This window comes from Cupressus sempervirens, chromosome 6 (genome assembly GCF_028749045.1).
Source record: "Cupressus sempervirens isolate cs-2001-9-10 chromosome 6, ASM2874904v1, whole genome shotgun sequence".
NCBI classification, from domain to species: domain Eukaryota; kingdom Viridiplantae; phylum Streptophyta; class Pinopsida; order Cupressales; family Cupressaceae; genus Cupressus; species Cupressus sempervirens.
This window is the reverse complement of record NC_143123.1, coordinates 42517685-42533430: the sequence shown is the minus strand read 5'-3', so window position 1 is coordinate 42533430 and position 15746 is coordinate 42517685. Positions and strand designations below refer to the sequence as shown.

Below are 15746 nucleotides of genomic sequence, written 5' to 3'. Positions count from 1 at the left end.
CAATTTTCAAGCAGCAGGAGATACGTGGAAAATTAGGGAATCCGTACGACTGTACGGCAGGCACAGGAAAGATAATAAACATTTGCACTCAAGTTAAGAAGGAATTTTTGCAAGTTGTACGGTCACGTCACTGAAATGACAACTTTCTTTCAGCAAAAGGCATAGTATGCAATCAGCCAGTAAGAGAGCTTGAAGGAAACACCTCGAGCAAGATTTAGTCATGAATCAAGAGGTGCAGGCAGGACCCTCGCAAGCACGGCCACGAGGGAAGGACACAGGCAAGCACAGGGCAAAAGTACAGACTCAGCCGGATGTCCAGACAACACCACAAACTGTAGCTTTTGAAGGGCTGAATGGAGGGAACTGTGAAAAATGGTGGGAGGAACATCCAGATACTCACCTAGTTAAAGCAAGCATTAGAAAGGCGCAGGTGGAGTGGGCTATTCGGATGCCACTTTTTTGTATTAGGGACTTTGAGGGCGTTTTGCGGCCGATGATTGAGGCTTATGACAGGCATTCTCGAAAATGCTCAATTCCATATCTGGGGTATGACATAGTAGTATCCTTCCAGCCAACTGATTTTACGAGAGTCTTTGGTATACCAGGGGTGGCACAAGGTGGAGCCAAGATTGATGGTAAACCCAAAAAGATGAGCAAGGAGACGAATTTGCAGTTGATATGGATGGTGTGTAACGACTAAGTACAGAAGCACATCGATTCCCTCATGGACGCTTCGAAGAAAAGAGGGCTACGGAAGTCTGAGATTCGTGAAGGACATTGGAAGTGCTTGATGGATGTGGTGAAAAGCAAGCTTACAGGATCCAGCAGGGCATCTGACATTTCTTTCCCCTTGGTCAGTATGATGAATGGAATCATGAACGGCAAGGTCTATGACTGGGCTTCATTGTTAGCCACGCGCATGGAGTTCATGACCCTACAACACAAAACGTTCTATATGCCACACTACGCCATCGGACTCTTTTTGGACGCCACGGCCAGGACAATACCCCATGAGCAGCTAGAAGTTAAGCCGACTTCGATAGTACCTGGCGAGCCTCCGGTAATGCAATGGAAGCATTTGGATACACCTATAGGTTAGAAGAGCGGGGGCCAGAAGAGGACACGACAAGAGATGGAGGAATCGGATAACACCGATAGTGGCCATCAGGACACATCTTGCGACGAGGATGACGACTCTGAGAGTATGGAGGTAGAACAAGAGGAGGAAGAAGATGAGGAAGGTAGCATAGTCTCAGTAAGTCCCACTTCGCTTTTCGCGACCAGCTGCACCTATGACTATTACTTTAACTCCGGTAATTTCAGCACCCCACATACACACCATGGCAGATGTTCACATCCCAAGGTTTGGTCAGTTTCGGCGTCCAGTGGTGATGACCCTAGTTACTCTACATCCTACATCACGAATAGCAGTAGCACCTATGCAACCAGCAGTGCGCCAGCGGACAGTAGCACCTACAGCCACAAGTACGCAGCCAACAGTTCACGAACCAGCTCCCATACCTGTACTAGAGAGTTTGCCTCAGCCACTTCCTGTGGCGATGCCTGTGATAGAGAAAGGAGTCAGTGAGAAAGGTACGCAGGAGCAGGTTCGGCTGGAAGTGATTGGGTCAGATGCGGTAGTTACTGTAGCAGACACTCTGCTAAGTGAGGATCAGAGTGCTCACTCCAGTATTCCTGAAGTGGCACCCTAAGCCCCAGCAACAAGCGTAGCAAGTTGGGCAAGTGAGTACCTGAGGCGCCGACTACTTGCCCGTCACCAAAAGTCATTCCATTCACTCTCCCATGAGAGAGCACATGCCCTTGGAGGCCAATTGGTCCAAAAGAGAGATAGTCGAGGTACCGACATCACCAGAGGTAGAGGATCAGAGTGCAGCGACAGCCGAGAAAGTGGCTACGGGAGCACAAGCGTCAGATCCTCTACCGGCAGAGACGAAGGACATGGATATTCATTCTCGCCTGGCTGTCATTGCTAAACAGAGCAAGTCCATAGCAGAAATGGTGCTGACAGAGCGAAGAAGGGCAGAGGCTGGGCAGAAGGCTCAGGAGACGGCAGAAAAGGCTCGAGAGGAGATGGCCGACCAACTTACCACCCAACACCTTGCATGGGAAGCGGAACGGACAGCCTTGTTAGCACAGCTCGAGGAGAGTATGCGAGGGAAACAACAGGCAAAACAACAGTTAACCATAGTGGAGCAGTGACTAGCCGCAGCCGAGCAGCGGTTGGTAATAGCACTTCAGGAGGACTTAGCGCAACAGGCTCACGATCAGAAGGAAGCTGAGTGTCAGGAGGTTGCTTTGATGCTAAAGGAAATGGTGGAGGAGAACTTACAGATTAGAGCTGATTTACAGATACGGACAAATCAGGTGTATCAGCTTCGACGCAGCCGGTCGTCACAGTCCGAGACTCAGCCTTTGGGTTCATTATGTATAAGTCCATGTTTTTGTCTTATGAATAATGTAGATAGTGTGGGTTTTTTTTGTTGTCTCGTCGTCAGGAGACGACTTTTCTTTTTGGGGGAGATGATGTCGTTAGGAAACAGTGTATCGGGATGTTCCCGACGGTGTATCAGGAGCTTTCCGATGGTGTATTAGGATGTCCTCGACAGTGTATCGGGAGCTTCCTGACGAGGTATTGGGAGGTTCCCGACGGTGTATCAGGATGTTCCTGACGAGGTATCGGGAGGTTCCCGACGGTGTATCAGGATGTTCCTGACGGGGTATCGGGAGGTTCCCAACGGTGTATCAGGAGGATTCTGCCAGTGCATCGAGATGTGTGCCGTTAGGCCGAAGTGTATTAGGATGTGTGCCGTCAGGCTGACATGTATCGGGATGTATCCATAAGGTTCTATTATTGTAGTAAACATGTTGTGTGTGGCCGACGGATACCTTCGAGAAGGTTCGTTGGATAGTATTTATATCTACCTTCGGGATCATTGTAATCATCATAGGAGTACCTAATGTAATATCTTGGCATATGCGAATAATAAGAGTTCTGTTGTTCGAGTTCGTTTTCATTATCTGTGTGCAATTCTTAATTAACATATGCGGTAAACAACGATTCTAGGTGAATCGGAAAGTTATCCAAGCCAGAAAATGGCATAATGATAGAATACAATAAACGTGATAGGGAGCCAATTCATATTGCAAATAAATCTGTCCAATAGTTTTGCGATGTTTGTGAATCCAACGCATCGATTGGTCCACGAGTACTCCCTATCCTTTGGGGTAGAGTACACGAGTCTATTATTTCCCACAAATTCTTGAAAATCTTTCTGAATTTGACTTATCATGATAAATCTCCACATTTTCCTGACAGTGATAAGATCATATTGAAATCATGTCCCAAAATAACAAATTCTTAATTGGTTGAAGTGATACATCTATGATTGAGACCATAAGTCTGCTTTATCTTCCATTTTGATAGGCCATTAAACATTGAATAGGTGGAAGTAAAAATTTGATAGAAAGCACTGTACGTTTTTAGCCATCCAGTTGGGAAACTCCTGAATGACATCCATCAAAGCCCAGGGAGTGTCATAACATGCCAATTTCACCGGAGGCCCCATTTGATTGAATTAAAAAACAATTCCAGCCATTACAATGAGAGAAACTCAGCTTGGTTTCCTATAGTAATATTATATCTGCATTAAAGCCTGGAGTTGGGGTTTGATTAAGAGACACTCAGTAAAGTGGAAATCTTCATGGCATTTGCCTCATCTTCCGTTCCTTTCTTGTTGGTTTTGTCAGCCGACTAGATTGTCGTCGGTGTTTCTGTAGCCAACGGAGTGATTGTCGTCAGTGTTTCTGTAGCCGACGGAATGATTGTCGTCGGTGTTTCTGTATTCTGTAGTCGACGGATAAATAGTTTGTAGCGGATATAATGTTTGTGGCCGACGGACTCCTTCGGGAAGGTTCGGCGGATAATATTTATATCCCGTCTGGAATCATTGTAAATCATCTTCTACTATCAATCATCTTATCAAGCATAATGTATGTCTGGCATATGCAAATATAATTCTGCTATTCTGTTCCACTGTCTATATGCATTGATTTCTTTACCAGTACGGTAAATATTTGGCGCCGTTGCCTTATGAACCTGGAAGGTGGGAGGAATGAAGATTAATGCCAAATCAGCTTAACAAGGATCGGAATAAGGTCAAGGGAAAAGATGGAATCCGTACTGCGCAAGAAAATTTAATTTTGGCACAGCAAGCCGAACGCCGACAGAGATTTCAGAAGATTGCCGATGGAAACTAGAGTGCTGAAGAATTGTTGGAGGAGGCTCGGCAGCGGGTGGAATTGGTGGAAGAAGCACGGGAGGAGTTTTTGAATTTGTGTTCACCGAGGGAAGAGAATCTAGACAAAAGAGCATCGACTCGCACGGCTTGGAGTGCCGACAAAGCAAGAGCGTGGAGTGAACTCTTCATCCGGGATATACTTCCGCAAGGGACAACTTCAGAACACCCTTCTTAACCAAGGTTCGCAGTTGTTGAGTCTGACGGTGTGGGAGAGCAGTCTGCCGGTATGGGAGTGCAGACTGCCGGTGTGGGAGTGCAGTCCGCCAGTGTGGGAGAGCAGTCCGCCAGTGTGGGAGTGCAGTCCACCAGTGTGGGAGAGCAATCTGTCGGTGTGGGAGTGCAGTCCGTCGGTGTGGGAGTGCAGACCGCCGATGTGGGAGACCAGTCTGCCGATGTGGGAGTGCAGACCGCTAGTATGGGAGACCAATCCGCCGGTGTGGGAGTATAGACTGTCGGTGTGGGAGTGCAGACCGCCGGTGTGGGAGTGAAGAGCACCAGTGTTGTAGGACCGAGCAACGCCTGTTTACAGAAACCAATTGTGATGGCAGGATCAAAAGAGAAACTGCCGAAGTTCAATGGCGATGGTACGACCGATCCCATTCGACATTGCAAAACATGTGAAATGATCTGGAAGGCAAATGGGATAACTGATGAAGACGATTGGATGAGGCAATTTCCGGCCACCCTACGAGGCATAGCAATTGATTGGTTCACTAATACAGATCCACAAAAGCTAAACAGTTGGGATAATATTAAAAAGGAGTTTCTAGCAAAATTTAAACTGTTGCAAGATGATAATGAAATTGTAGTAGAGATCTTCAATGCTAAGCAGGGGAAGAACGAAACCGTCCGCGTTTACGCCAGGAAATTAAAAGACTTGATAAACAAAATGGAAAGTAAGCCAGCAGACAAACTTTAGAAAAGATGGTTCGTGGAAGGCCTACGCTCGAAGTTGCAGAGGAAAATGAAAATTGTGCCACCGTCATCATACACGGAAGCTTATAACAGAGCATTGGACCTCGAAAGTGAGCAGAAAACAAAGAACACTAGCTCATATGATTCTGATGACGATGAGCCTGCTGAAGAAGATAGCAGCGACGATGAAGGCAGTAGCAAGAAGGTCCGCGCTTTACAGGACATGATCCGCATGATGGAGTTTAAAAATATGCAAAAGGAGCCAAAAAGTAGTGAGTTGTGGTGCACGGAGTGTAAGACCGACGGTCATACTAAAGGATTGTGTCCAAAGAACTAATTCTGTGACATTTGTCAGATCATGGGCCATTCGACAAAAGAGTGCCCCTTTAACATGAAGACAAGAGGATCTCCGTAGGTGCTTCTCACACAGGAGGCTTCCCTGTCGGGCAATAGCGGAAATACGAATAGCGCAGGTGCCACATCCGGAGGGTACAAGAATAATAACAGAGGGCAAAATAACAACAATGCGAACAATAACAATAATAATGGGAGCCGAAGTCAAAACCAGTATGATGCAAACGGACGGCCGATTGTTCAATGCCGAGCATGTAATTTGTGGGGTCATTTTGCGCAGGATTGTATAGCAGCAAACACATCGAAATTATTATGCAGATGGTGTGGACCTAACGACCATGAAGATGCCAAGTGCCCAAAGTCTGGAGTAAACTTGATCACTGTCGACACGAATGAAGAGGAGGTTCTGGCAATTACGCGAAGGCAAGCAAAACTGCCGGTGGAGGAAAAAAGAAAATTGGGGGAAGCGCAGGTGGAAATTGGAAAGGCATCGTCGGCAGGGACATCTCAGTTGAAGGACATCACCGGCACCTTGGCAAGGAACTTCGCAGAACAAAACATTGTACGACAGATCTTACAAACGGAGATACCGGTCAAGATAAGTGATGACCTTCTCACAATGCCCCAGTTACGGACGGCCATTTTGAATCATACACCATTTTCGAAAGCAACGGAGGACACAAGAAGGGACAGTAGGGAACTGATGACAACAAACCCAATGCTGCTGGTACTCACGTCCGGACGGCATCCGGCAGTCGTCGAGATGGGGATTTTGGGAAACGTTCTGACAGACAATTGTCGACGGAGGGTCCGGCGTGAATGTGTTGCCGGAGGAAACTTGGAAGAAGTTGGGAAAGCTGACGCTGTGGCCACCTACATTCCAATTGCTTACGGCAGACCAGCACGGGATCAAACCATTGGGAACCTTAAGGGCACAACTGGTAACCATTGGTACACAACCATTTTTATTGGATTTTGTGGTCATTCCATTGAAAAGAAAAGGATATGATGCTATTCTCGAATGGACTTGGTTGGTGCAAGCAAAAGTAAAACATGATTGGAAACGAAATACCCTATCAATGGAGCGCGGAGGCAAAAGATTCATAATTGACCTGCACACACAAATGGTAGGTGAGGAGGCAGCATTGTCAGACTTAGAAGGTGAAGGCGACAATGACGACGAAAGAAATGATGATGAAGGAAAGAGGAGAATGAAACCGAATGACAAAGGAGTATTGACACTAGGAGGATCAAATGATGACGACCTAGACTCGGTGAATGGTCTTTACCATTGGCAGATAGAAGACTACGAATTGTTTCCGAGTTGTAATATGCTAAGGGTTGACGAAGGTGAGAAAAAAGAGGAAAATGAGTGTCTGAAGGAATACAGAGCAGCGGAAGAAGGAAAGGCAGTTACACCTGAAACAGAGGGGAAGAACATACAGTCCAAACCTAGAAAAAAGAAAGATCCCACCATTCAGTACACGGTGAACGGACCGCACAAGAAGAAAAGAATGCATCGTACCATAAAATTACTTGAAGGGTACCGACGACAAGGAAATAAGCTAGATGCGCGATGACCGCAGGCACAGTGGGCGACAGAGTTGACACAGAACAAGCATAAGGCGTGGCATGACAAACTCAACAGGTTTCAGTCAGGGCAGTTGGTACTCAAGTACGATGATCCGAATGAAAGCAAACAGGAAAGGTTTAAGGCAAGATGGGTTGGACCATATCAGATCCAGGAGGTCGGCGACAATCGAGTGGTAAAGTTGGGGATGTTGGACGGGCAAGAGGTACCTCACGCAGTCAACGGATCCTACCGTGCCAGGAAGATGCCGTCGCCGTCGCCGTCATCGTTAGAGAATGATCAGATGATTCCCTTGTCGTCGTTGCAGAATGGCGACGCCTGGAGGCAAAATTGAGGTGCTGTTTTTTTTTTTTTTTTTTTTTTTATTTGAAAAAAAAAAAAATTGATTAAAAAAAAGGAAATGAATTTTAAAAATAAATAAATAAATAAAAATCTGCGAGAGGTGTTCCGCGGGCACTTGTCCACGAGAGGTGCTCCGCGGGCATCTGTCCACGGGTAGCATCTGTCCGCGGGTAGCACCTTGTCCGCGTGAGGTGCTCCACGGGCACCTGTCCGCAGGAGGTGTTCCGCAGCTTATCAAGCCATGCATTCTACATCTTCCGCGGGTTTCGATTCCTCTTCGTTGCATTTCGTGGAGGACCTGTTCCCGCGGCATTATCTAGAGGCCCGTGGAAATGAATCTCTTGTTCATGTCAATCCGTCAGAATGTCGTCACCGGCGTATATAGATGACCACTTGATGTGCGATCTGGGGCGGGGTAATCGCCTAACTGTAGCTGCGATTATCGGCCATGATGGTGGTATTTGGGCTCAAAGTGACGCTCCAGTGGTTTAAAATTTAAAAAAAAAAAAACGACGACAGATTCAAGTTGTTCAGAATTAGTGACGGATAATGCCAAAGGGAAGGGGAAGTCTCAGTGATTGCCAGAAAGAGTGTCGAATCGGCAGAAAAGGACAGAAATAGTGTGTTCTGTGCATTTTTGTATGAGGTTCGGAGTGCGAATTTGGTCTTGGCGGCGAGGGGTGCTACCCCTCGACCCCGCCCTATACTGCGAGCTGCCCCAGGACCCCACGGGGGCGTTGCCCCTCAACCCCACCGAGGGCGTTGCCCCCTGGACCCCGAGTCGCTGCGAATATCAGTTGTGGGAGTCTAACCAGTTGAGAAGAGTTGAAGTTGCTGCAGGCATGGACTTTCTGTGTACCAGAGGCACTGGGAGTAGGTGTTGGCCGGGAGGCTGTCTTGGTGGATGCTAGAGAGCTTGGGAGGAGCTAATCATCCAGTTGGAGGCAGTGCAGCGACACTTGGCTCAGGGTACCGAGGAATTGAAAACAGAGAAAGCAGCACAGGTGGCTATCAAGGTCAGCTTCATTGAGGAGGCAGTGTTGTGTTAGCAGAGGCTACAGGCACGGGACGAAGGTGACAGTGATGTGTCAGAAGCAGATTTATCTTGTTGTAATTAGTCCGTTAATGTATTTTGTTTATTAATTTGTCTTAGATATTTTGTTAGTCATCAGGAGACGACTTTTCTTTTTGGAGGGGGGTGGTGTCAGCCGACTGGATTGTCGTCGGTATTTCTGTATTCTGTAGCCGACGGGTAAATAGTTTGTAGCGGATATAATGTTTGTGGCCGACGGAGTCCTTTGAGAAGGTTCGGCGGATAGTATTTATATCCCGTCTAGGATCATTGTAAATCATCTTATCAAGCATAATGTATGTCTAGCATATGCGAATACAATTCTGCTATTCTGTTCCATTGTCTTTATGCGTTGATTTCTTTACCAGTACGGTAAACAGGTTTCCTGCCCCTTTTCTTCCCTGATTTTAGATAAGGTTTTAGAATTTTGGATGTGGACTGGCTAATAAGATGGGCCTCCGCGATTCCAATCTCATCGTCTTCCATATATTCCTTGTCAATATAGACTGAGTTATCCTACAGTCTTACTACTCTCCATGTTTGGGTGATGTGGGTTTTACAACCTCCAAAGGTGAGAGAAGGCATCAAGTTTTCATTTACAAAGATTTTGGGATTCTCACAAGCCTCAGAGTAGACCAGATTCTTTTAATAATTCAGAAGCATTACTAAATCCATAAATGGATTTTGTTGGTCTCCTCTGTCAGAATATGACTTCATCATTTTTGTGTGTTCTGTTATGTTTGCTCTAGAATGACAGATTGGGACCCAACACCTTGTGGGAGTAGAAGGGTGGTGCACACAAAGCTTTGTTGAATGACAAATAAGTTTCATCTCTTGAACCTCTAAATGTTTTAAGTGTGACCATAGTTGGCATAATCGAAAATAATTGGCGAGTTTCTACTAATCGCCGAGTTTTTGGGACTGGCGAGTTTTTCCCAAATTTAATCGCAAGAAAAAATTGCCGAGTTTTTGCAAAAAATCGGCGAGTTTTTCAGGAAAACTCTTTTTAAATTTTTTGTTTTTTTTTTGTTTTTTTTTTAATTTAAAAAAAAAAAAAATTTGTTAAAAACAAAAGGCAAAAAGCCTGTATATATTATGTAAGATAGAGAGTTACAATATGCTAGTAGAGCTAGGAAGAAGCAAATGTGATTGTAATGATGTTTTTACTTCTACTTTGACACAAATTATTTACTATTATGCTTCCCGCCATCAGCATTCAGCATGAGAATGTGATTTTGTACCCACTATGCATTTATATATATCTAAACTCCTGCTTCTTTCTTTTGTGTTCTCTATAATGAACTCATTAGATGCATCTTCTCATTGAAATTTGCAAAAAAATGTATTTTGTATTATTTAGCGGTTTTTTTAGGTTCCCGAGTTTTCCCGAGTTTTTTTTTTAAATGGCCGAGTTTTTCCCGATTAAACTTTTGGGGGGCTCGGCGAGTTTTTGGATTTGGCGAGTTTTCCAACTATGAGTGTGACTATTCCACTCAGCCATGGCTCTGATGATTTATTTTTGGGTCAAGCGTATCACTGCCCCCCTAATCCTAGCATACACATAGGACTTATTTTCTAATATTTCTTTATCTATATGTTCCACTGTTCCAAAAAGATTTCCACTTTTTTTTCCCTGAAGCAGTCCACTGACCAGAATTCTGACAACAAATTGTAAAGCTATGTATGGAACAGTCATTCAAGGGATAACTTGCAGGAGTGGTAGTGTAGTTTTCTCAAGATGCTAGGGTCCATTATTCATTGTCGCATTGCAATCCACCTCATTCATAAATTTTGCCACAAATAATCCTTTTGGGAGGAATTTAACAATAAAACACATCGCAAAGTTTGATTAGCCCATGATTCTATTTCATTTCATTTTGTCTTCAGCGCAACAAATCTTCCTGATGAGAGTAGTCTCTAACAACATAGCTGAAAACATATCGATACAATAGTTTGATCAATTTTCCTACACTCATCACAACATCTTAGATTCGACTCTCTACATTTCATGCCCTACCATTAATTTGAGGGTTAATGCACTTCAGATTTTGGATGCAAGATTTCTTCACCATTTTTTTCAACGATGTTAGTAATTTATTCCAAAAAACTATATTAATATAATTCTAATAATATGGTTTAGGTTTTTCAGCTCTATTCCAAAAATTATTAAATACTATAAATATTGAAAATTTAAATTAAACTATTTGATATCGAAAGTAATATTGACAGCATTTAAAATGATATATAGAAAATTTATATGCCACAAGATCATAGTGTTTTTGACTTCAGTAAAATGATATTTAAGAAAATGTTTGTTAACTGTTCAAATTTGAAAAATAAAATTGTAATTATATTTAAATTGAGAGGCATTTGTATTGACTAGTAGACGGAATGCTTGTGTCCTAGGCGGGACTGGGGGTTTTCTTACCTGTTCTTTTACCCCCAGTGCTTGCACTTTGAACGGATTTTGTATTGTAAATTGAATTTATAATTAATAAAATCAGCAAAAGCCTATTACTGATTAAAAAATATACAATTTTTTTTTAATTTAAAAATATTATATTAAATTTAGAACTGGAAATATTATTATTCAAATCAAATGTAAATATATCAGATGTTAATAATAATTTATAAGATTCTAAATATATTTTGTCTTAAAAAAGTAAAGCCTATAACTAATAAATAATTTTGTAAAGATCAAAAATTAAACTTATTCCCCTTCCTTGTTGGATAAATGATTGCTAACTATTTCTTTTTCATAAACCAAAAATATACCACCTATCATATAACAATCTGTAGAATATTGTTTCTTAATTTTTAAATCACCTATCTAATCAACTATTTAATCGGTCAGCATAGAAAAACCGAATATTGCTGCTTAAATCACCTATCTAATCAACTATTTAATCGGTCAGCATAGAAAAACCTATCTTAACAATCATATATATAAACTGCCTAACAGATAGACTACATAAAACAACTGAAATCAGCATGGCCAAAAACATTTTGGGTTTTCTGCAACTCACAAGTCACAAAAAAGACCACTGAACTCAATGCCAACGAATAGAATTCTGACATTAATTCTAGAAGCACCACATCACTGTCAGATTCCTGTGGGTTCAGCAGCTATTTAATGGAAACCATTCAACCACAGATGTGACAGCCCGTGGTTAAATCCATTTAAGATATGAATCTGAATCCAATCTCAGGATGTTCTGTACCCAGAATTGGCATGATTTCTTGCTGATTACCATATTTCAAAGATATGTTAGCAGTCAATCCAGCAGCAATAGACCCAGTAGTGTCAGAGAAAGCCCTACTATGGAACTGCAAAGGGATCCAGCACCAGGTACAGATACATATCCAGTAGTAGCAGTTACGGATCCATATTTGGGTTATAAAGGTTGTCAGTGTGCACAATTCATTCCTTTATGACTGTTGAGAAATATTTTTAATGAAGAGGGGTTAATTCTAGTGGGATTGGTTGGTAAGAGGGATATCCTTTGAGATTGTATCTCTATTTAGGTGCAGTTGCTAGATTACTGTGATGAAGAAAGCAATAGCTCTGCTTTGCTGATACAAATCAACCTTGTTTGGGGGATGTCTATGATGGCATGGACACAATGGTAGAGAAGGTAAAACTTGCCACACAGACACGAGGATCTCACAAAATGTGAAGCCTTATGCAATAATGTGGAAAAAATCATTCATTGTCATTGAGAAAAGATGACTACCCCATTGCACCTCCTTGCATATGCCTTAGCTCCGAGGTACTATAGCAAGGAAATACTTGCTATGCTAGATAGAGTAGCACTATATGTGAATGAAGAAGTTGCTAATGGGTGCTACAAAACTTTTACAAGACTCTTCCAAGATGATGACATGCACAAAAAAGGTTAGGACAGAATTTGGCTCATTTGCTTTGGGAGCAAAATATAGTCCAATTGCAATAAAGAACCAAAATGACTTGAGAGCTATCACGTGGTGGTACCTCTATGGTCAACCATTTATGCATGTACAACCTCTTGCAATCAAGATCCTATCACATGTAAGTTTATTTTTGGTTTACCACTTGTATTCTACAATTCGGTGCTGAACATTCTTTAATTTGCCTTCATTTTTATGTTCAATTTTGTGAACTCTGTCTAGGTTGCAAGTTCTTCTGTTGCTGAATGGAATTGGATTACATACTCCTTTATCCACTTGGTGAAGTGTAACTGTTTGGGCTAAAAACAATGTTGAGGACTTGTAATGTCCCCTTTTTAGCATTCATAGCATGATGTTGTCGTTAGCCTATTTCCCCACAGTCCCGTAGGCTAACCAGGACATTAAAGCTAACCAGGACATTAAAGGGACTTAGAGGCCATTTGGCCTAGATAGTTTCAGTTGCAGGTCTTTTTGAGGGGTTTTGAGGCAACTTTGGGCATACTTACTATTTATAGTAAGTCATCTTGGATATGGTCGGACATCCAGTGGCAGCGGTATGTCGATGGTAATTGTTTAAAATCGGTAAGAAGACTTATTTATCATTGATAAGATTTGTTATGCATTGATAAAGCTATTTTATAAAGTTAAATTTAAATATTTAACTTTATTAATGCATAGACTATAGTTTGTGGGAAATATTTAAATTAAAAGAGTCCCCTTTATTTTATAACACATTGGAGACATAAGTTACATAAAGGGAGTGATGTTTTATCCCACATTGAGAAAACGAAGGATTGAGCTCTTGTGAGAACACTATAAAAGAAAGGGAAGAGTTTCTCTTTAGTATGCTTGGAAATATTAAAAAAAATTGGGAAATTTTCTAGAGATTGTCTCAATAGTTTGAAGGACGAAATCCCTTCAAGCTGGAAATCTTGACACCATTGAAAGATATGGTCTTGAGATTCAACATTGTAGCAGTCCGAAAAAGAAATCCGTAAAAGCAGTTCAAAAAGTAGATCCGAAAAAGCAGTCGAAAAAGCAAATCGGAAAAGCAAAGCAAAAGGGGCAGCATTGAAGAAAATCATTACCGCCATCTACAACCAGGTTCTTCTGTTAGTATTGCTTTTTAGGGTGTTATAAGCTTTCAGCTGTAAGTGTGCATTAAACCAGCATTATCATTTTGTAATCCATGTAAATGCCAAAGTCTTGGCCATATTTCATGAGCATTGTATTTTTCATTGCAATTAAGAAGATAATAGTTGCTGGTGTCATTTAAGCAATTTAATATCATTATTTATCAGCTAGTTAGTTTGCATACCAACTGTTTGTAAAAATGTCAGTTGGTTGTAGGTGTTGATTTCTCATGCTTAGATCATATATATGCACTGAATATTGTCAAAATTAATAGCACACTCATATTAGGTCATTGTGTAGTCCATTGTAGTCTTCTAGCACAAGACTCTCATTGATGCAAATTAAAGAAAAAGTCATTTGAAGCTAGCTGAAATACTATATCAGTCATACGTCCCTTGCATGTGAATTGTTTGATGAAATTCCTTGAGCTTTCATCAGCATTTTTGAGGGCAGATTTATTATAGGACTTGGTTTACATTCATACTGACTTGCATCTTTTATCACATAAGGAGGATCACTAAAAAGATAGGGCAGACAAGCTTTGGGATGTAGCCCTTGAGTGTGCCAACTGGATGCAACATACTACAATCATAGGTGATTTTGATAACAACATCATGGCACATGGTGCATCTAGCGCAAGTGGAACTAGTTTGGGTTCAAATGATCTTGAACTTGTAGCAGTTGGAGATGAGGATGTGAATTTTCTTGAGAATCCCTATGATTGTGAATCTGATTAGTGAATCATGAACTAAATTTTAATTTTGTAATTCAAACTGCATTGGAATTGTAGACATGGACGTATATCATATGGCTTATTAGTTATTGGACTTATATCAATTTGAATATTTGTGAACTATCAAATATGAGGATATTTTGAATCTTGATCAATGGTGAAGTATCATACTATCAAATGATTTAATTTTGTATATTTCTTACATTTCTTTGCATAATATATATATATATATATGCATCCAAATCCCCGCCCACCCCCCCAAAAAAATTTTTATAAAAAAAAAAAATCGCGCACCCGAATTGGTAACTTAGATATTTACACATATACAATACTTTATTGCCATATAATCAAATTCTATATCTTGGGAGATCTGCAAATCCTGGAACTTGATCACCACACATCCTTATTTGTTTCTTAGTTATGATCCTTACTCAAGGTTAATGTTCATCTAATTTTAACAAATTCCAAGGTTTTTCCTAAGTGGACTTAATTATAATGCTTTTCCCATTGTTGTTGTGTATCTGTGTATCAATAGACTGGAAAAATATCTGTCACTTGAGCATAATAAAATGGGTTGAAAACTAAAAACTGTGACAACTATGGTTGATCTCTATATTTGAATGGCATAAGAAAACAATGAAAAAATAGGTATTATTAAAAATGGAAAACAAACACGAAAAGAACCAAGGGCCCAAATAAAAATACCCAAATCCAAAAACCTCAACTCTTATGACACAAGAACAAACATTGCTCATCTAAACTTTTATAAGACTTAATTTTGCAATTTGTTGGACAGAAAATTCATTTTGTTTTGATATCAACAGAAAAATTAAATGTTAGAAGTTACCTTCAAAGTCTTCATCAAAATCAATATCCTCCTCTTCCTCCTCTTCTGACTCTTCAACAGTTGTTTTGCTGCCCTTCTGCATAGCTCAACAAAAGTCATGCAATTCCAAATCATATTTAAAAAGAAATATGAAGGCATCCCAAAAAAATAATAAGAGCACAAAAAGAGAGGGATGGTAAAATTTATTATTTAACAAAACAAAAAATTCCTATAAATAAAAATTAGCAAACAATCTCGCTCTATAATCGGTTAGGAATTGCTTTGGTGGGTTGTATAAATTTTAATTTTTGATGGTGGCAGAAAGGACAAACCAGAGGAAACTGGGAATGGGACTGTCTTCAACAATCCGAAGAGTCAGCCAATTCTGACATTTACCCTTGATGTGTGAATGGACAATAAAAATCAGGCTAATGCTATGGCCTACTCAAAGCAAATAGTTAAGGAGGGTCAAAAAATTTATTCTTGGAGGGGATTTTGAAATCATCGTCAACGTAATGCAAGGAGATGAAGAG

The 15746-nt window shown here is 41.2% G+C and overlaps 1 protein-coding gene across 9 annotated transcripts in view; it reads right to left on the bottom strand.

Annotated features, from left to right (window-relative positions):
• Positions 1-15746, bottom strand: part of LOC149551019 (Ubiquitin-conjugating enzyme family protein) — a 226836-nt gene that overhangs the window by 31378 nt on the left and 179712 nt on the right. For all 9 annotated transcript variants that reach the window (XM_089786585.1, XM_089786591.1, XM_089786586.1 and 6 more), the window contains one exon: positions 15235-15310. In XM_089786585.1, coding sequence (XP_089642711.1) covers positions 15235-15310 — 76 coding nt within the window. The remainder of the gene's footprint in view (positions 1-15234; positions 15311-15746) is intronic.